The following is a 22,401-nucleotide window of genomic DNA, read 5'->3' on the forward strand; positions in this document are numbered from 1 at the left end:
CTCTGAACCGCGTTAGTAATAACCTGTTCTGCATTTCTATGGGACAAGTTAGTGCTCCAGCCTCAGCATCAGCAGTACTTTTGACTCTTGCTGAAGTTGAGTGATTGATTTGATTTTGGTATCAAGCACATACTGTGCTGACCTTTCTGTTAAAGATGTCTTGTGTTTACATCCTGTATGTGACATGATAGGAAAACCATACTCTTCTATTCTGCCTGGAAAGCTGAGAATGAATGAGCCTATCAAATAGGTTGTCTGATTCCAGCTTATGTGGAGACAAGATGGCCTTTAATTTCCAAGTAGAAGCAATTTTTCTGATGAATCATAAAGCAAAAGCTAGTAGGACACAAACCTTGTTTTTTATTATGTTAGTCTTTAAAAGTTTTTCACAGGTCTTTTCACTCTTCCAGCCTATTTTAGCACTAAGACATACCTAAATACTGTTCTTTAATAAAATAAGACCAAAAATAAATATTCTGAGAAATCAGTGTTGCTGAAAATGCTTAATGCCATTGTAGAAGTTTGTAAGGCTGTGACAGCAGACAGCAGATGCTTCTAAAACAGTGAGCCTCCTCATCTCACTGGGTACCCAAGTCTCTACAAGCTGTGTAGTACTGACCATGTGGTAAGAGCAAACAGTAGAAAAGAGCATCTGACAAGCAGTCCTAACACTGTGCTATAATGTTCAAAATTAGAAACAGTTGTTTGGAAAAGCAATGTGGAGAGCTCTGCTGATTTTTCTAGCAAGAGATGTTTCGGATGATCAGCACATCCCCTCACTGATCTGTACAGACTACCTGGATTGCTTGACCGACTTCTGGTAATCTGCATATTGAGTTTGACAAGGTGAGCTAGGATCTCTTTATTTCTGTTGCTGGCAACTGGTGAGAAATATCTGCTGTTCTCAAGCAACCAGATCATGGAAATTTGCTATTGTGCATGCTATTGAGATACCTCCCTGGAGTTTTCTTGCACGTTATGATACTCTGACTGATTTTGCTGCATCATGTAAAACAAATAAAACAAATTATGAAATAATAAGTGAAGCGTCAGTGCTATCTTGGGAAATCTCATTTCAGAGGAGTACAACTGCAGAATGACATCTATTTTTCATTCTCCTTCACAAGGCTGCTTTTCTGTTAATGAAAGTGATGGCCTTAATGAAGGCATTTGAAGCAGTGGTTTCAGAGCCACCATGTACCTTCATCTAATAGACCAAAAAGAAAAAAAATGAGAAAGATTGTATCAGTAAGGGGAAAAATTAAATATACAGGAGTCTTAGAAAGAGCACTGCATATGCACAGTCTCAAAAACAGTGTTTTTTATTATCTATATGTGATAGTTTCCAAGGGGTGCAAAGCCATCAGTATTTGCATCATGTTTCACTGCTTTGACTTCTTAAACATTTTCCTAAGCAGTGGTTGCTGATGACTCCTAACACTAACCAAGCCCTCAGAGTGGTTTAAGATAGCAGGAGTAGAACACAACAGCTGCCCAGTTATATTATAGTGCAGTGTTTGAGTAATCTGTGGCCATTACATGCCATTTGTTGTAAACTAACTAGCTTTCTGTAGAATTACTCTTAGTGATAAAATGTATGAGTAAATACAGGGCTTTTACTGGAATTAAAGGCAGATGGCAGAGTTCAGAACGTTCTAGCTGCACTTTACTGGTTCCAAAACAGAAATCTTTAATAACTAAATAATTATCATCAGGATACATGTTCAGCTGAACCATGACGAAGAATCTAGTTGATGAAATTACTTCCCAAACTCTTCACAAGTTATGAGGCTATAGAAGCATTCATGCTAGAGAACATACAAATTGGAAAGATAATTTCTGTACCTTTGCATGATTTCTCAAAACACACGGTATTTTCCCTTAAGAAGAATGTGTACAAAAGGAGAGCTTCCCTCTTCTTTCTTCTAATTCCCTGTAGGGAGCTGGGAGAGGCAAGTAAGTTTGGCACGTGTGTGTTGCAGTGTCTGTGCAATCTATGCAAGTGAGTATTTTTTGAGAACGACCAAGATGATCCATTTCAATCTGAATTTGTTATGATTCTCTGACTCTGAATGTCCTGACCATTAGTGGCATCCATGGCAAGTCCTTTACCAAAAGTCCTTTGACTTCAGTGGTGTTATAACAGTTCATACCAGTTGAGACTCTGCCTCCTAATGTATTCACACACACACACCCTTTTGAAGTCTATCACATGGAAAACATGAGAAAAATTCCAAAGCCATCGCTCATATTTTGCAGCTGATTCCATATGGTGTAGCTGTATGTGAGAAAATGTGACTGCGGGCTGATGTTCTTAAAGATTCCAAGCACTTAAATGAGAACTTTGAAGGATATTGGAAGGTAGTAAGCATGGAGGGTTTCCAAAATCTTCAGGCTACTGGAAGCGTCCTGGCAGCTTTGTAGCAATAAAGTTATGTAATATAGTTTAGTATAGATTTTACTGTAAATCCTATAAGTTGTGAAGTCCAAATTGTGATAGTCAGAGATAGTCTATTTTCTCCTGTTTAGTGTTGAGTTTTTAAAAGACTCTTAAAAGTTTTTAAAGGTGTAAGATAAAGAAAGATCCTTGTGATGCATTTGCCAAAGGAACAGTTGAGACTTCATGGCAAACTGCAGGATACCCTAGACAAGCTAAACATAATTACTAACACTACTTTTTTTAGGAGTAATTTGCTTGCAATGTATTACAATATTTGGAATACTGTTTGCAAAATAATAAGCCACGTGTGTAAGCGCACGGATTTTCTGCAAGTCTAGCATGGCCTCATTTTGAGTGGTTTCAAAAGGGAGTACAGTGTTCTTGATTGCACTTCCTTGTATTTTAAGTTAGGACATTAGCCAATCTGACTTGAACTGGACTGTAGCTATAAAATACACCTATCATTCTCTGACTGGAATCCTTCCCTGTTCAAGTGACTGATAAAACAAAACCAGAAATTTTAGCATTGAGAATACATTTTGTGGCACTGGTTGCATCTAATATGCTTACATCATGTAACACTATTTATCAGATAGTTCATGAAATTGCTCTTTTTTTGAAAAGTCCAACATACTTTATGTATGTACTGTACTGTGTGTTTAGAGGCATAAAATGTAAATGAAACTTGTTTGGAATAACATACCTGAAATGTCTTTTTTACTTACTTGGTGTTTTTCTTGTCTGACTGTTTTCTTTTCCAGGCAGAGGGTTCCAGGCTCCAGAGAGAACTGAGAGGATATTTAGCAGCCATCAAAGGTTATTTTTTTAATGTTTCAAGTTGTTTTCATAAAGCAAATTTGATAAGGTGTGAGACAAATATTCTTATTTAAGGTATACAAAGACAAGTGCAAGTACAACTGCATTAGTCATTAATAATCTACTTTTCTATTTTGGATATGGCATGGGCTGTTTAATCTGTTGCTAGAATTTCTCTTCTTCTGGTGACAATTCATGTGCGTACGCAGTCTTGCATGCACGGCTTACCCTCAACTGTCCTTAGTGTGCAAATCTGCTGCCCAAAGCATCAACAAAATTTGCACATTACTCATCTTTGCAAATGCTAGAATACAAAATACTGCATGCAAGGCAAGAGATCCCTTGCAGGATTCCAGGTTTCCTTATATCTCCTGGTTTTACTATTTGGATAATAGATCTTCTCTTTCTGAAATCGTGTTCCCTAAGATAGTGTGATTTCTTGCTAGCTTCTGACTGATAGATCTATTTTTTTGTTTTCAAAATGATTTTTGTTAAGATTCAAAATAGGATGTGATCCCTTAATAATAAAGATACAAGCAGCAGAAGCTCAGTGATTAAATATCAGAGAATAAGTAAACAGCTATTTAAATCCTTGTGGACATTCATAAATCCAGCATACTCAATTTAGCACTATATACAGCAGTTACTCTCCCTCATCCCTCTCCTCTTTAGAGAAGCTGGAGACAAGGTCCTAAATGAAAGGGAGTAAGAGTTTCTGACATTCGCAGATTCATTAATAACTTCTTGAGATAAATAAATATTTATACATACAATTTTTTAGCCTGACTCCATTCCTACAGGAGAAATTATAGAAGTTATAACCAGTACTGCCATCTCTGGAAATCACCGTGTCATGAAACGTCAGCAGCCATTAACAGACAGAGAAGCTCCTTTCCATGGGAAGTGTAGGATAGAAAGCAAAGCTTAATGTCTGATTTTCTACTATTTGCTGGGCAGGCTGGAAAAGAAAAACCCTATACCAGACAAGAATGAATTCTCCTTGTAGGGACTTGCACAGTGTTTGTTGGGTTTTTTTTGGGGTGAAGGGAGGTTGGAAGTAATTTCAACATTCCTCATTTATTTGGGACCCATTGGATGCTGATTTTATATTCTAATTTTTTAGACATTTCATTCCCCACACATATTATCAGACGTATGCATAGCCAGAAGCAGTGCGATGAGGCTGTTTGGACAGATGGTTTCTCTCTCGTGTGGGCTGATTGTTTACATGCTGCTTTGATTTCCGTGTTGGTGACAACAATCCTCCTCTCCATGTTTCATTTTATTTTTCTCTGACTCTCTTTTTTTCCATGCACTTTATGCATTAATTAGTGATCCTTTTGCTGACTTGCTATCTAGTGGGCTATTCTTCCCACCAAGTTTTACTTTTAACTTCATGCAAACTTTTTCATCGTGCAAGTTCTGCCTTTTTAGCTGTGCTTTTCTGCTTCACATCTTTCTCTTCTCACAGCCTGTCCATATTTGAAAATAACTTGGAATGTCTTTCTCCCTGGGAATGTAAAGTGTTTGCTAACACCTTGTTATCTTTCTGTCCTAAAAAAAGACTCAGTCGTAAGCAGCTCATAGCAGCCTAAAAAATGTTATTCTCCACAGCCAACAAGCCATTGGTGGGCATCTTTGGCACACATGCTGGAACACATTTGTGCTGTGAAGAGAGACAGCAGCCCAGGGCAGCACTTCATGATACACAGCTCTGGGGCATCCCCAGAGCTGATGAGCACAGCAGTGGTGAAAACTCCTCCAGATTTTGTGTGGCAGTGTCATCAGACAATGGCTACAATTGCTATTCTTTGAAGAACAGACTCTATCAAAAATTTTGGGGTGGCTACTTAGAAAAGCATGGGAACCTCCACTGAAGATATTCAGGAGATGAAGTGGGATTTCAGTACATAGGACATTTGGGCTTTGGAGGTACACTGTAATCAGGAGCTCATTTTGCAGGGAAGAAGGTTGATCATATAAATACACTTGATATCTTCATGTTCTTACAGATGCAAGAAAAGCAGTTCATTTTATTGGGTTCATTTTATAGTGTTTAAAGAAATGGCAAAATAGATAACCTTTTTCCAATTAAATGCATTTTATGAAGCTAGAATATTGTCAGCTCTAGTAAAAATTGCCATTGCGCTGCATGACTGACTATTGGAAGCTGAAAGTGTGAGATCTGTCCACAGCTTAAGCAAAGGAACCATTTTAGAGTCTTTTACCCCTTTGTTTCTTAATCTCAGTTCAGTCTTGCCCTTACTGCTAGTTACTTAAGGACCCAGATGAACCATATCATGAAGCAGGTGCAAATCTGAATATGTGTGCTACTTTATTTAACTGGCATGGTGGTTTCATGTCTGCTACGCATCGGTTGTGTTTATACTGACAAATCTGTGTGTGACCTCCCATAGCTGTAGTCATCTATACCTCAGTCTTGGCCTCTTCCTATCTCCTTGGCAACGTGCATCTGGATTCTCTACTCCATGATACTTTTTTGAGCTTTTTAGAGCTGTAGGGGACTTCAAAGGTTTTATGGGCTTGTTGTTAAAGAAACCCTAAATCAACCTCCCAGTTTCTACTGTAAGCTCGTTGCAAGTACAAGAACAGATGAGTATATATATCTCAGGATTTGCTTGAAGGTAACAAGCTGACAGAGATGAGAAGGAATCCTGCTTCATAAAATAGAGTATTTTTCAAGTAGCTTGATGTAGTGTGAAATAGTAACTGGTTTATAGGAAGGGAAATGGAGATTCTAAAGGGCTGTAAGCAACTTTACTGCCTAGTTGTCAGTCTGTGGCTGACAGAATTGTCCTTCAGACAAATAAATATTAAAATTAATCATTTGTTTTCTGAGAAACAATAAAACTATTCATCTTCTTTCTGTGAAGTTTAGCAAGTAATTATGAAATGATTGAGTTGTTCTAGTGAAAATTCTAGTGGACAATGGGTAATAATGAGTGCAGCTCATGTGGCAGGACAGGTTTTTTCCTTGGAGAACCTTACATTAATTTCTCCACTCAAATAATACAATATGAAGAGTCAGAATAAGGTGCTTTGCTTAGTTAGGAAAATGGATTTTTCTTCTTTATTCTGCCTATATTTCCATGACATGATGTGAGTAGATGACACAGTATATTGGTCCTGAGATTGGCATGGGTTCCCAGACCAATCTCAGTCTCCATGGGAGCCTGATTACATTGGAATTGTGATAGCAAAGAGTCACCTGCCCTCTGCCATCTCTAGGGCACTGTGATGGGAATGTTTGTACATATACCCTCTGACCTACTGTATATTATGCCTCTAGAAATCCAGGGACAGAGGCTCTTTCCCAAAGAAAGAGATAATATTTCATGCGAGTGTCTCAAACTTCAGTAACAGAATTATTTAGCGTCATTTTTCCTAAGTGATTTGATTACTTTCGCATTTCTAATTATTAAGTAAGTTACCCAGTTACCAAGAAGTGGTGCTTAATGAAACAGTTGATATGAAATATAAAATTCTAACTGTTCCCCAGCATTACAAAATACTTTCACATTTGATAGTGCCTTCATGACTTGCTCTAAACAATTTATGTTTCTCAGTGACAGCAGCTGAGAACAGCAGAGACAGCCTGCAGTTTGTGGATGACACTAATCTTCTTAACTTTACTAGTGATAAATACATAAAAGGCATCTGTGTGTAAGAAATACTCAATGTGAAAGTCAGCCAAAATAAAAAATAAAGAAAAAAAAATCCATGAACAACGTAAGTTTATACCTGTAGGAATGAAAAAGAATGAGAGCATGCTGGGTTAGTACTCTGCATTCTTTTGGGGTACTGCAGTAAGCACTGTATAGATATAGTAGGAAAAGAGTAGACTGGCTCATCTTGTCATTTGGGAATTTCATGCTGAACCTTTCTGACAAAAGTAGCCAAATGTTATTATGTGCATCTGCTTCACAATGCAGCTGGATTTGGCTGATGCTTTTTGCAAGGGACTATGCTTGGCTGAAAGACTGCAGATTCTCAGAAGTGAAGGAAGTGAAGGAAGTTGGTGTGAGCTGATATCCCTCAAGCAAGGGCTGCTAAGTGTCTTACTTGCTCTCTGAAGAGATACATGGCTGGAATTCTGTAGTATTTAACAAACAACGAAGTATTTAACAAAATCTGTGTAGGTACAGGTGCTCTACTCAAGGCAGGTCCATGACTGAGCTGAATGCAGGCTGCAGGAGTGATTAGGGGAAAGCTGTGCTAGCAGGCCACTGCCAGAACATATGTTGCAGATTTAGAGTGAACCGTCCTCAAGGGCAAAAGTTCAGGTATGAGAAAGGATCAGGTGTGAGCTGGACTGTGCAGAGCTTTCTACTTCATGTGTTTGGACTGAGTGGACAGAGCACAGCCCTCCTAAGCATGGCAGTACTGTGGTGGTTTTGCCTCACCTCCTGGGTTTATTAATTCATAGTGACATTAAAAAAGATTTTATATGAGTGCTCCCTGGAAAAAATATGTGAAGGTCATCTGTATTTTAGTGTAATCTGACATATAAAAGAAAACAAACAAACAAACAACTTTATTCAGTAATTCTTTCTGAGCCCATGACAAATTATCCTTAACATTTACCAAAAAGTAGAAAAGGAAGAAATGTGTCTTAAGTCCTTATGCTGTACACATTCTTCAAGCTGAGCTCTGTCATTCAGAAGCACCCCACAGCAACCCCTGAAAAATTTAAATATTCTAGTTTGGCACAGCACTATTTGATTAAAGGGTGAAAGTCAGTACCTTCTAAACATCAGGGTTCCCTTTCTAAGTCTTCTCTCCCTTTCCCTCTCCTGAGGGACATCCGTTTACTTGCAACTTTTTCCATACTCTTCTTTCCTACCATTTCTACACTAGGAAGTATGCAGTCTTGAATTTTCCTCTCATACCCTGAACGTATGTTTTGGAGTGCATGTTGGAATAGCAACTGACTACATCAAAACTGCTCTAAACATACAAGTTCCTAGTGAATTCTCTTCTTCTGCTCCTAAACATTTATTTATGCAGAAGATTGCACAAATGATGTTGAAAATCAGATATAAAAATTGCATAAAAGATGCTGAAAATCAGATAGAGGTATTTTCAAGAACACACAGATGTGCTGCAGCAATCAGACTCTGAATAGAGATTTATTTTTTATTTTTTAAAGACAATGCTAAGACAAAAAATTCCAGGCTGCCCAGAAAGGTTGTGGGGTCTCCTAAGGATACATGCAAAACCCACCTGGATGCGTTCCTGGGTGTCCTAATCTAGGTGTCCCTGCTCCAGCAGGGGGATTGGACTAGATGATCTTTCGAGGTCCCTTCCAATTCCTGACATTCTCTGGTAGTGTGGAAAATATTTAGTAGTCACTGTTTAGATTTTGCAAAGAATCTGGAATAAAATTGTCATTTTAAAACTACTGATTCTGAACTTAGTGTGTTATGAGAAATCAGATACATCAGTTCCCACAAATCTCAGCCATTTTAATCACCCAGCCCTGGAAATGCTTTATCTTGCATACAGACAGGCATGGGACTTGTTGTGGATCAGCTAGGAAACTATCCCGTAGGATGGAAGAGCTGAGAATAATCAAAGACAGGCTGCTATTTATTTGTCTTCTCAGTGATGGTCATTCAACTAGGTATTAAATGTCTTCAGTGGGCAGGACAACCCTCTGAGTTGTATTCATGTTCTGATAGATTTACTTTAGAACAGCAAATTAAATTTCTAATCTGATAGGAAGTTTTTCATGCATATAAATATGGGTTAATCTCGATATGAAGGAGATTTCTCATTAACCTAGGTGAGCTGGATGAACATAAAGGTTTTGTTTCAGCTCTTGGAAATTATATTTTAAACATCCCAGAGACAATAGTACACGTAAGTTGAAATGAATATATTTATCAACTATTTCTTATTGTTTGCACTTATATATTCCTTTTTCTGTTCAATTACAGGGATGCAGGATGCCTCAAAGAAGCTTACAGAGTCTCTCCATGAAGTGTATGAGCCAGATTGGTATGGACGAGAAGATGTGAAAATGATTGGTGAGGTAAGATATGTAGAAGAAGGAAAGAAGTAGTATTTTGACTCTGAATGGATCCATCTGAGCTATCAAGAAGAAGAGTTCATCTAAAATTTCCTTTCATTCATTTTTGTGTGATAAGTCCAATTTTCTGAGCATACAAATTATTGGTCTTGTGAAATGTTACCTCCTGCTGACTGAGGCCCTGTTTGCATTGTCAGTTTTACAAAGTAGCTGGCTTAAGCTCCTGCTGAGGTGTATGTTAGCATGACTGGAATTGGTCCTGATAGCATCCGATAGACAAGGTTGAACAAGGTATCTTGGATACTCTTATGCAGCCTGGATTTTCAATTTGACTGAATGTTGATAGTTATCAAATCTGTTTATTTTTGTGTGCTGTATAACGACTATTGAGCCTATAGCCCTAAACAGAAAGCCTGATGGGGCACGAATCTCTCTGTGACAAGAATGTAGAACTTAAGGCCAAGTTAGGCTGCAGACTCCTATTCTCTTCAGCCTTGACTAGCTTCCTACAATTATTAGTGAAATACAGGCTTTTCTAGAAGACATGGGGGAGTCTAACTTGAGATACTCTCAACTGCTTAACAAAAAATCCTTAATTTTGAAGGAATTCTGGAAGTGAAAGTGCTGGCAGTGACAATAAAGTGCAAAACATTACCGAAGTAACTTTTAACCATGTGACATTCAACACTCAAGGTCTCCTGTATAATATGATAAACAAGAAATTGGCAGATAAGGCAGTTTTCCCAAAATCAACTGAATGATTGCTTTTTTCCTCTGTATTTTTGATTTTAAAAGCGTTTAACCTCCAAACATGTAAGAAGAGATACCATGCCTTTTATATCCCCTTAGCTTAAATGGCTGGAAGATTTGCTGCTGCATCTTGCTGCAACACCCCATTGTGTGTCTGCAGACTATTAGATTTTACACTCAGAAATTTTTAATTTCATATGCAAGGACCACAATTTTGTATTGTCTCCAGTAGGTATAGGGATAAATGACAAATCTGTCATCTTACTAAGAGATTCATGTGGGCAATATTATAAAACTGGTTCTTTTGTTTTTCTGCCAGTATGATCATAAGTATAAATTTATGCATCCTTCAGCCTAGAATTCAAAAGAATAGCTTATTTGTGCAGTCAGAGATATAAATGATTATTCAGAAAGGGGTCCATCACTGGTTCTGCATGGCAAGAAAGATGATGACTTAAAGGGCTATTCAGCAATGTTTTTGGTCCTATTAGCTTTTAGATAACCTCCATGGTCCTAATTTATCCAAAATATATGTCAACAAGATGCAAATGTACCGGCCTTGTGGTTGCTTACCATGATTTAATGTTGTCTTAATAAAGGAGGTATTTTATAAGTGTGATTTATAGATTGTAATAATCCATTAGGGACTCTGTTAGGGTAGAAAATGAATGAACTGAATGCTGATATCACAAGCATTTACAATGTGCCCTGTGCTGGGTCATGATAAAGTAAACACTAGGGAATAACTTTCTGGGCTAGACTTCAGGAGAACAGCCCCCTTTAGCCTCCCTCCCATTAGAGGGAAATTCAATCACTTTGAAATGTGCAAAGAGAGAAGGGGAATAGCATGTTTAACATGTGCTAATAACTTGCTCAACTGAGAATCCAGGACCTGGAGCCCTGTGTCAATATGTGATAGGATTTTGCTTTTGGCAAGAAATTTGTCCCTGGGTTCTTTGTCACATCAGCTGCATTAACATGTTCTTAAAAAACTGAAAGCTACAAAAGGAAGCTACCCAGAAGTTGCAGAGAGGACTGGGGAAAACTGCTGTAGCTTCTGGGATTAATTTGTTTATTTTACTTATTGATGTTGGTAAGTTTCAGATCAGTAATCCCAGTTTTCTAGTAGTAGGAGGTAGAGTTCAGTCTGTAAACCAGACATTTCATCAAATACATCTTAAAGGCACAAAATTTATGGGGTGGAAGAATGGACTTTTCTTGGGGTGAATCTGAACGTTTTATTTTAAAAATCATAGAGTATCCGAACATGGAAAGGATCTGCAAGGATCATTGAGTTCATCTCCCAGCTCCACACAGGAAGACCCAAATTTCAACCCCCAAACTAAACTTACAAATACTTGGTGATGGGAAATTCACTTTTTTTCTTTTTCTTTTATTTACTTTTTAATTTTCAGTTTTACTTCCTTTCTCAGTAAGGAAAGTTTATCATAATTTAACAGAGTCAATGCTAGAGCCTCTTCAGATTCTGCACCGGTAATCCTCAGTAATCTGAAATCCCAAGACCTTGAATCCATGATACCCTTATTTTCATTTAGCATTTACTAGCTGAAAAAAATGGAAAAAAAAGAAAAAAGAACAATTGATTTTTGAACTGAAACTTCTTTTTTGTTTTTAATTAAAGCTTGCAATGGATAGGTGCTTTTTTAATTTACTTTATAGCTGCATTCTGGTTAATTGCCACAAAAAGAATCCAAAACTTTGAAATTTCAGAAATATTAATCTGTACCATTTATGTGTGTATTTCCCCTATATTTAGAGTGGAATTAAACTATTAAGTGCATTTTTTTTCTCTTTTAATCTGTCTTTACAGAAATGTGATGAACTTTGGGAGGACTTCCATCAAAAACTTGTGGATGGGTCGTTGTTGACTTTGGATACATATCTAGGACAATTTCCTGATATCAAAGTACAGTAATGCTTACCTACAAAGAACAATTTGTAAACATCACCAGTCACTGTTGAGACATAAAATAGATATAAAATTAGATTTCACATATAAAAAAATGGAGAGGGTCATTCATTTCTGCAGTGATCACAGTCTTATTATGTAAGCTGATTCTAGACATCAGGCTACAATGATTTTCCAAAATAATTTTCATGCTGTAGTACTTGGATGTAAAGCAGCCTTTATACGAACAAAAATTTACAGTGGTTTTTCCTGTTACAGTTTTATTTGATATGAGACAATTCTCACTGACTTTAACAGGGACAAACCAAGCTCTTCAGCTGTTAAAATGCTAAACAAATCACAACATGAAAAGCAAGCCTTTTGTTATTGACTAGATACATCTATGGGTGTCTAAATATCTTTCAATGAACTAAGCTATGGTTCCTGACTTTTAATTAGTGCAATAAGACTTTGTGCTACATGTGAGGAGGGAGTGTTAATGGGGATTAATGTTTTTTAAATGAGATAAAGAATCATTAAATGTGTGAGGTAAAAGTGTATTTTGATGTCACTATATGGACAAAGCTGGAAATTCTTTGTGAGGATTTAGAATCAAGTAGTTATTGTACAGCCATATCCTTTGCCATTTACATCAGAAAAAAAACCTATATTACAGATACTCATCTTCAGACTTGCTGCTAAGTCAAACTGGGCTTATGTTCTCTCAACGCGTAGAATTCACTGTAATTACTGTTGTAATATGGAAATTTGTAAAATCAGCTTATAACAGAGGACATTTGTTTGGTTGCAAGAGCAAACTGTTAAATTAAAATTCCTATCATATATCAGAAGGTCCTGCTGAATTATATGTAACTCCTGTATCAGAGAAACTGTATTAAGACTACATTTTAAGCATTTTTCCTACTCTAAAAAAAAATATGTTAATGATTCGTTGAATTTGCACACTATATATAAGGTAAAAGGACAATAATACCATGAGTTTAACAGGTCCACTTATTCTGGAGAATGAGGTAAGTCTTGCATAACATTGATATCTCACCACACCCACAGAACAGTCATCCAAACCATCTGTATATGTATATCTTATTTAAAATAAGATTGTTAGTTTATCTTTTTTTTTTTTTTGCATGCTAATGTTCTTTAATGATATTGTAGTAAGCTGGTTAACAGGCAGGTGAAGGAGAATACAAACATGTTAAATGATTTCTAGGTGAAATAACTTAAAAAAGAAACGGGTTCTACTGACTTTCATTTTTACCTCTGTACAGACTCGTATTGCAAAACGAAGCAGAAAGCTAGTGGACTATGACAGTGCAAGGCATCATCTAGAAGCCCTGCAGAGCTCCAAAAGAAAAGATGAAGGCAGGATTACCAAGGTAGTGCACTGGAAAGCATGCTGGCTATCAACTTCAAGAACTCCAGTTCTGTGCAGAGACCTATCACAAAGTTTCTCTTCATTTTCCTCTTTTAGTATTAGAACTAGCGAGAGGTTGTCCTTAAGAATAAAGGCATATAAAGTATTTTGGTGGATGGGGAGGGCACACAGACAATTTTAGGAGTGAGTCCTGTTTGAGCTCTATCATTATCTTTTGATGGGATTTAGGGGACAACAAGTCCTGTTTTGCCTTCGTTATTTAGGACTGAGTCTTAAAAATAAGAATAAAAATTCAAATTGAGTCATGAAAAAATATATATTTTTAATATATATCCCACCATGTGACAGAAACAGCTTTTACAGGTTTTACTCTGTATTATAGTGATAGGAGAAGTCACCCTTTTTTTGTTTTAGGCAGAAGAAGAGTTTCAAAAAGCACAGAAAGTGTTTGAAGAGTTTAACACTGATTTGCAAGAAGAATTGCCATCTCTGTGGTCACGGTAAGCCTAAGCAGATATTGCCTTAAAGGCCTAAAGGGAGACTAAGGAAAGGGATTGAGGGGATTCTAACAAACTGGTAGAAAGTCCTTGAAATCCTGTCATTTGAAATAGTAACATGGAAAATATCTTATAAATATCCAAAATTAAAATACTTATTGTGAATGTATTTATGCTTATTTCTTTCAGTGTACCTTGGTACTTAAGATTCTTAGTCATATCTTATTATAAGGTGAAACAATATCATGACTAAAACCCCACTGCTTCCATCACCTTTCTCAAAAAATTTGATGGTAGATACCCGATCCTTTCAAGAAACAAACAAACAAAAAAAGCCACTTATTGATAAAGGATCAAATATATCCACTGTCAAGAGCAATGGTATAGAGCAGTCACACACTGTTCCAGAAGATTTGCTGTGGGTCTATTTATAGGTCATTTTTCTGTAAAATGTGTCAAAGCAAAGACATTTACGAAGGTATAAAGATTTAATGGCAACAGTTGTTTTCAATCTTCTATGAAACACTACCAAAGCAGTGTAAGAAAGAAAAACAATAATTATAATTACTTCAGAATACACATTTCGTAGCACTGAATATGTTCTTGATATAAAAGCATTTGATAGAATTGTTCATTTAATTGGGATATATAACTGTGGACCGTATTTATACAGAAAATGCATACAAAATGAGCAGAAGAAAAGCAATACAGAAATGAGCATCTCATTAGTGCACTGTGTTCTTTATCAAATGTCAGTCTGGAGTGAAAATATGTTGTGAATTACTGAAGTATCCTTTGTCTTCTCTGCTTTCTAAATTAATTCCTGCTAAATTTGAGATCACTAGAGAGTTCTTCTGCTCTGCTTCTGTCTAGTTCAGGTTGCAAAGATTCTTGGCACTTCGAGATATTTGTTTTACAGGCTTGTGAAACCTTTTATTTCAATATATGTTGCCCACTCATTTGCCTCAGAGAAAAATAAAATTTAATGTGAGTAATATACATAGTTTAGAAACTGTGCTTTAAGTAGCAAATGCTTTCATGGTCTTATTTTTAGGTATTACAATTATTCAGTAAGAAAAAGTTGACATATTGCAAGCTTATTCTTATGCCAAAGATAATTTTGGCTAGCAAAAGCTTGGAGAAACTACACTTGAAAGTTCTAAATAGGAGAAAGAATAGTTCAAAACCTAAGACAACACCCCTTACTTTTATAATGTATGGGAGGCATATAATTGCTCACCCTGAGAAGGCAAATTTTTGAATGCTTGTGGAAAAATGTCTGTATTATAAATTAATTTCTTTCAAATGAATGTATTTCAGGCTTGATTTCATTAGGGTGGACTGAGCATGGGACATTTACCCCTGGGCAGTACTGAGCTGTATACCTTATAGATGTCCCAAAACACACCCAGCAGCACCTAGATGCTCTTAAAGAAGCTGAAGACCCCTACTGTGGGCTACTTGCAACTAGATTGCTCTATGCAGTGTGAAACACAGAAATAGTAAGGCACAAATGAGTTTGAAATTATGATGTTCAACCCAACGTTATGCTTTGCTGAGAATAGTAGTCAAGGATGTTGCTTCAGTTGGGTAAAAAAATAATTCATTTTCTTTTGTGTCTCTGCTATCCTCATCTTTTATTCTCTTTCTCCTTTCCCTGTGCCATCCTCCATAGGCGCGTTGGCTTTTATGTGAACACCTTCAAAAATGTATCCAGCCTTGAAGCCAAGTTTCACAAGGAAATAGCTTTAGTAAGTAAAATGAATATCTCATGTATAATGGATGATGTGCTATACATAACAGCAAACAAATATCTTGTAACACAGCACTAAAAAACTAGCAGCAGCATAGGCAAAAATTTGCCCTAGACCCAGATTTGCAGTATAATCTTCATATTGGTTCGTACTTGCCTTTTTTGTACTTAAGAAATAGATAACCCATGCAATCTTATAAAATGGTGCATATTATAGTAGTAACAATAATGCTATTATTGCAACACTAAATTACATTTTTATTTTAATATGTTCTCCGTTCTTCCTAGCACACTTTTGCCTACAGCATTTTTCCATGTCCAATTGCTAAGCGTCTCATTGCTTTAATCACTACATGAGAAATGTGTCAATTACATCCTTCAGGACCAAGATATACACTGTCAGCAGTACAGCATTACATCTGTTGCTATTAGGCAAATTAAGTGATTTCAATAAGGAACTTTTGAATGCATTAAATACCTTACTAATTGGTAGTGTATTGTCTATAGTAGCCTATTAACTTACAGGAAGCAAAGTGGCATGGAAAACTTTCTTGATCAAAGTCCCATGTGAGTTGAGATCAGCTTTTTGAGGGGAAAACATGAATCGTCTCTGCTACAAGTTTCTTCAAACTTTAGGTAACTCCCTCTATCAGAAAGCTGACAGCACTAAGTCACATTTATTGACTCGTTCTCTGAAAATCAACTTTTATTTTTTGAAACACTGTTGCCTTTGAGAACATTTCTGTGCATTGTAGTAGGTTTCCACTTAGATTTCTGTTACAAAAAGCACTGCTTATTTTTTGAAAGGAACAATTTACAATTTTAAAGAAATCAGAGAAGTAAGCAGATGAGATTTGTCATCTATGTTTTTAATCACGTCCATAATGTTTCATCTAAATTCAGACAAGTGTTTTATTTTCTCAGCTATGTCATAAACTGTATGAAGTGATGACGAAGCTGGGAGATCAGCATGCAGACAAGGCCTTCACCATTCAAGGGGCACCAAGGTGACTTTGTTTCTTATTTTAGTGAATTGCACTGCAGTAAGATATGTGGATTTCAGCACATGAAGTAAGCACCTATATAATATATTGTGGTTGCTTTACAACCCAGTTTCTGGGTTTCTTCGTACAGGAGGGTAGATTAAGCTTGGATGAAGCTGTTTTCAATATAAGTAAAGCTGCAAAACCTTCTTCATTACCTATTTATTTTTTCCATTTAAAAAAAAGAAAAGGGGCAATATTTTCAGCTGTTGCAGTTCATCCTATTTCACCATAGTCTAGAATACCAATTTGCACCAGCTTAGTATGCAGTCCATTTATTCTTAAGTGCTTAGTCTTCTATGATGTTGTTTACTCTCAGAATAGCTATAAAAGTCATGAAATAGTAGGTGTGTTTAGCACCTAGAGGCATGTGATTAGGTGAGAATGTTGACTTTTCTATGTCGTGTTTTATCTCCTCTGTTCATGGGGAAAAGTCAGGAAATATGATCTGAGTATGTCATAAAATCTGAAAAGCCAAAGTAAAAAGAATGTCACAAAATGTCATACTTCTAATGACTTCCAAGAGCAATCTTGCCTTAAAATAAAAGCAAAACCAAGAAAGCTGAAAATCAGATAATGCTTCCTTAAGGTCATTGGAAGCCAGTGCACTATTTCTGACATTCATTACTAGCAAAGAACAAAGCCTTCCTGCCCAAATTTGATCTCAGTACTGTAATAATGATAGCCAGAAAAGATTGATATTGTAGAAGTGGCACTTGTCAAAATGCAGTTATAATTAGAGCAAATGCATAAATCCCGAATTTCAAGCCAATTCTAGCTCATCCAGAAGCAGTCAGAACAATGTTATGGCTACTGTTAATTTGCTCTCAAGCCAGGCTCACATTAGCAACAATTAAGACTGTCCAACTTCTGCACATCTGCCTCAAACATATGGCTGACATTTCTACATTTCTTCTGATCTCATTTTAAAAGGACAAAAATATTTGAGCTTCCAATCTATTGCAAAATTTAGAACTATGATATTACAAATGCATCCAAATTTTTTGTATTGGATTAGTTCAGTGTTAATCTCTGCTCATACACTTCTGCACCCTGAGTTGACAGCTCATGTATCACCATTTCCAGGCCCTGTGGGATGGCTATGTATCCCATAGAGAATTCATAAAATATGGTTATGGAATAAAAAATATATAATATTGGAAAACTTGAAGTAGCTTTTATAATAAAAAAAGTATTTTGGCTGCATGTGTCTCTTAGACTGTGCCCAGCATGCACACATTCTTGTTACCACTGAATCTTTCTTCCCATCAGTGAGAGAGAAAAATAATAGCTGCAAATGTCTAGGCATAGATTAATGTTTTGTGATCTTCTTACTTAAAAGTGCTTTGTAAAAATATTTTTAATTACTATCTTACTCTTTTATGTGAGCTTTATCCCAAGAGAAAAAGTTTTATAGGTCATCAGCTTTGAGTGGTGGTTCGTTGCTGTTTTTGTTGGGTTTTTTTCCTTCAAATTTCTGTAAGATTAATAACTCATACACAGTATAATATTTTTCATGTACTGTTCACGAAGCCTTCTTGAAATTCTAGACAGATTTTGCGTTTTATTATTTTTGTTGTGCTCTACAACATTACTGAGGAATGAGCCTCTTTGAGATGAAACAATTTTCCTTTTTAAATATGTGAGAAATAGATATTAGACAAGTATGTTATCTTTCCTTTAAAGTGTCATATAAAAAGAAAGATATTAAAAATGTTTATGCTACTGAATATTCTATCTTGACGACAAATATCACATCCAGGAAAGAATTTCTTAATAACTGCTAATTTTTTCTTCTTTAATATTTCCACAGAAAGAGGTGGTGAGTGTGAACTTTCCCCTTTCCAAGGAATTATTTTTCCTTGCACTTGTGTTAGGAACATGTTTACGGTGTGGTTCCCTCCATCATGTAGTGCTTCTGTTCTTGCTGAATATTTGTAGGACTCGCTCTTCTCTTACTGAGTACTTGTGGCTGTTAAATGCTGTAGATTATAGCCTCCCTGAGTTGTAAGCTTTCAGCATTTCTAAGTAGCTGAGTATGTCCCAGTGTTTGCATCAGGTCCTTTCATGAGAAGAACAAATCCTTTTACAGGACAGGACTTCATCAGATCTTTTCTTAGTATCAGCAGAGCTCTGCTGAAGTCTCTTTACTACTGCTTGTTTATAGTTGTGCTGAGTTGTCCATCTAAATAGTTACAGCTGTATAATGATCTTGGATGTGTTTTAGTTTATTGAAACCTTCCTGAAGTTGCTGAGCTTTTAATGTTATCTGCATTATTCATTGGAGTATCATCTTCTGGGATTTTTATCTTTAAAGCCTTTTATTTTGAGAACTGTGTGAAATGAAAGCAGTAATTCCAACTCCCATTTGATGACAGTTACAAACTTATACATAAAACATAATTTTAAATTTAGAAAAAAAAAGCAGGAGTTGAGTTTCTGTCAAGGTATAATGTTCAGGTAAGCAGATGCAGCAAATGTTCCAAAAATAAAAGTCACTGAAAAGTTAAAACATTGTTTGAAACTATAGATTACTTATAGATTTTGGTTGTATATACTTGCAGTTTAAATGTTAGTGATTATATAATGATTCTGTTCATCTCCACTGTATATTGCCTTCTGTGGTCACTGGCATTCAACTATTCAAATTGTCAAGGCTAATAGTAAAGTAGCATGATATGCATGTCCTAACCACTACTTTGATTCTTGTCCAGTGATTCAGGTCCACTCCGCATTGCAAAAACACCATCACCACCAGAGGAGGTCTCTCCCCTTCCTAGCCCTACTGCTAGTCCCAATCACATGCTGGCACCAGCATCTCCAGCACCAGCCCGGCCTAAGTCACCCACACAGGTAAGTAGAAACTCAACAAAGGAAACTTGCCTGTTGTTAAGTAAATGACAGCTGAGATAATGTATACAGTGTTGTTTTTCATCTTGGCATGGACTGAGAAACATTGTGCTCTATATGGGTCTTTGGTTGTTCATGTGTGTGTCTCAAGCATGGGTAGAAAAATGTTTCTTGTTTTTTAATCAAGGAGAATGAGGAAAACTTAAGGTAGCTGGTGAACTAGAGGCACTTGTTGTGCCTAAACTAAACATATTTCAAAAACTTGCATAGTCTCTAAAGGCCCAGTAGTGATTACTTGAAAAATCAATTTCTAGAACTTCCATGAAGTTCAATACATTGTGTCTTTCTCATCATCATCCTCGTTCAAATTCATACTTACTATGGAAAAAAAAAAAAAAACCTAGCCAAGGACTATTGTTGGTCTGCCAACATGGATTTCCCTCTGAAACAATAAATAACAGAGCTAGTTTAAATACTGCTGTGACATAATTACCAATAATTAGAGGCTTATTAGTTGTTACCAACACTAGAATGAGAAGTTTGATGATGCAGGAGTCATTTCTGTTCTTCCCAGTATCAGTGAAATTGTCAGTTTCATGAAAGGCATCCTCTGTACTATGAGAATTGTATGTGATACTTGGTGAAAACATGGATCACAAGACATATGTTGATGATGCTGATGTTTTCAGAAGGGGGCATAGCTTCTGTGATGATTTGTATACATTTAGAAAGCATGTGAGCACACCTGTTTTCTTTGGTCATGAACTGTGATGTTTATTGGATAAAACTCTGCTTAGTCTTACTGGTGTTGCATCATCTGAGGAATTCTTTTGGATTTCTCTTTTGTTTTTTTTTACAGAATTTTAAAAATATCTGGTATTAGTATTAATCTAAGCAATACGTTTTTCACAGTCACATGAATCTGTGGAGATCAGAGAGAATTAGTGACCTAAGCACTTTGAGGTGCTCTGCTTCACAGGGGTGGTATATTCTTAGTGCTAAGTAGGCTTTACAAGGTAGGAACAGGAAGACAGGGAGAAAATCCCAAAGATATACTGAAATGATTTTAAGAAGGAAAAAAAGCTGAAAAGACCTGGTTCTGTGCAGTATTGCTCATCCAACAGTGGGCTTCCAGAGCAGAAAAAAATCAGCCAAGAAATGCTTTTGTGTAAATTCTTAAAACTTGCATTTGGAAAATAGAAGAATTGTTTTGCTTTTTGTGCATTGTTTCCTTCAATGATAAGCAGCCATGCTTATCATTGATTCCATGCATTTTTTCATATCTATAAGGGGGAGTAACAGAAACAAAACCTAACTCAAGCTGTTTAGACTTACGTTAAATATCTAATGTATCCCCAAACTACTCTGGGATATTTTTACTGTCTGTCTAGCTGAGGAAAGGTCCTCCAGTTCCACCATTGCCTAAGCTCACACCCACAAAGGAGTTGCAGCAGGAGAACATCATTAACCTCTTTGATGACAACTTTGTCCCAGAAATCAATGTGACGACTCCATCACAGGTAAGCTACAGAGGATGGTGAAAGAGTCCAACCTTACAATCACCTATTCTCCAATACTAAGGACATATGGCTGACCTCAGCAGAGCGGGAGACAAAGGGTTTTATGAGAAGGCAGGGACACAATGATCCTTTCATACTCGCTTGAAAAGTGCACAGACAATATTTTATCTTTGAACAGGCCTTGAATAATCATTCTAAAAGGGTAGAATTGCTAGTGTATGGAAAAAAAGTTTTAAAATGAGAAGTGAAATTTACTGGTGAGATATTTCACTAAAAATGTTATGAATTGCAACTACTGAATTTAACTAAATTCAGGTTTCATCACAAAGTGAAAGTTAATCTAAGATGCCTTTTTTCAAATCCCAAACATTTCATCCTTGGTTGTCTCTGTTTCTTCCATCAAAATAATAAAATGTATACATATTTTAGGGGGCGTTTCTTAGAAAAAAGGAAGGAGCTTTGCTCTTTTAATCAACTCTGCAGGTGTAAAAGGCTACACCAACTAGATAAATCGTTTGGTTTTGATTAATAGGAACACTAGTTAAACAACTAAGTGATCAGAATGAATTTTAGTTTGTTATTTTAAAATTATGAAATTTAAAATAATTTCATAGGAAAAAAAAACCCACAAAACCCAGAGTTGTGTAAAATAAGTCCTCATAATTTGCATTCAGTTACTCAGACTTCATGCAGTTATGTTGGTTGTTTAATAACAGGCCGTTCATATTATGGTAATTACAACTCTGAAATCTAAGGCTATGTGTGATAGTCTATGAAGAAATATGCAGACCCAGGACTTATGCTGAATGTTCATGAATTTTTATTTTCACATGAATTATTGTTTTTGTATTAATTGTTTTGCCAACATACAATAATGTAGGCATAGCAATGAAAAAAATATTTCAGAGAATTTGAGCATGTGACTTGGACAGGAGAAAAAGGTACTGCCATCTATTCCATAGCTACATACTTGGAAGAAAGAGTTTTTTATAATTAAATTCCCACACAATTAACAAATGAATGGCAGCTCCTATACTGGGAAGCGAGTACACAGCCGCTGCTGGGCCCTTGTGGAAGAGGGCTGCGGTCTGGTTTCATCATTGTCTGAGAAGTTAATAATGTTGGCAGTGTAAGCCTCAACGTGTTAGGACCACAAAAATGATCAAGGAGAAGGAACACCTCCCCTGTGAAGACAGGATGAGAGAGCTGGGGCTTTTCAGCCTGGAGGAGGCTCTTGGGAGACTTGAGAGTGGCCTTTCAGTATCTGAAGGGGGGGTATAAGAAAGAAGGGGCATTGTCTTTAGCAGGGTCTACTGTGACAGGATAAAAGGAAATGGTTTCAAACTAAAAGGGGGGAGATTTAGGTTGGATATAA

At 36.5% G+C, this 22,401-nt stretch overlaps 1 protein-coding gene across 8 annotated transcripts in view; it reads left to right on the forward strand.

Moving 5' to 3' along the window:
* The window catches only part of AMPH (amphiphysin), a 105,219-nt gene that overhangs the window by 52,839 nt on the left and 29,979 nt on the right, over window positions 1–22,401 (forward strand). For 6 of the 8 annotated variants that reach the window (XM_065752740.1, XM_065752733.1, XM_065752735.1 and 3 more), the window contains exons 3-11: window positions 3,202–3,256; window positions 9,217–9,311; window positions 11,890–11,985; window positions 13,257–13,364; window positions 13,778–13,863; window positions 15,536–15,611; window positions 16,538–16,620; window positions 19,371–19,509; window positions 20,898–21,026. In XM_065752740.1, the coding sequence (XP_065608812.1) occupies window positions 3,202–3,256; window positions 9,217–9,311; window positions 11,890–11,985; window positions 13,257–13,364; window positions 13,778–13,863; window positions 15,536–15,611; window positions 16,538–16,620; window positions 19,371–19,509; window positions 20,898–21,026 (867 nt within the window). Of the gene's footprint in view, window positions 1–3,201; window positions 3,257–9,216; window positions 9,312–11,889; window positions 12,018–13,256; window positions 13,365–13,777; window positions 13,864–15,535; window positions 15,612–16,537; window positions 16,621–19,370; window positions 19,510–20,897; window positions 21,027–22,401 lie in introns of those variants that run through there. The other 2 variants (XM_065752736.1, XM_065752739.1) reach the window with 2 other exon arrangements.

Source organism: Cyrtonyx montezumae, unplaced genomic scaffold (genome assembly GCF_038088225.1).
Source record: "Cyrtonyx montezumae isolate F1298 unplaced genomic scaffold, pur_monq_1.0 scaffold_8, whole genome shotgun sequence".
In the NCBI taxonomy this organism is placed as follows: domain Eukaryota; kingdom Metazoa; phylum Chordata; class Aves; order Galliformes; family Odontophoridae; genus Cyrtonyx; species Cyrtonyx montezumae.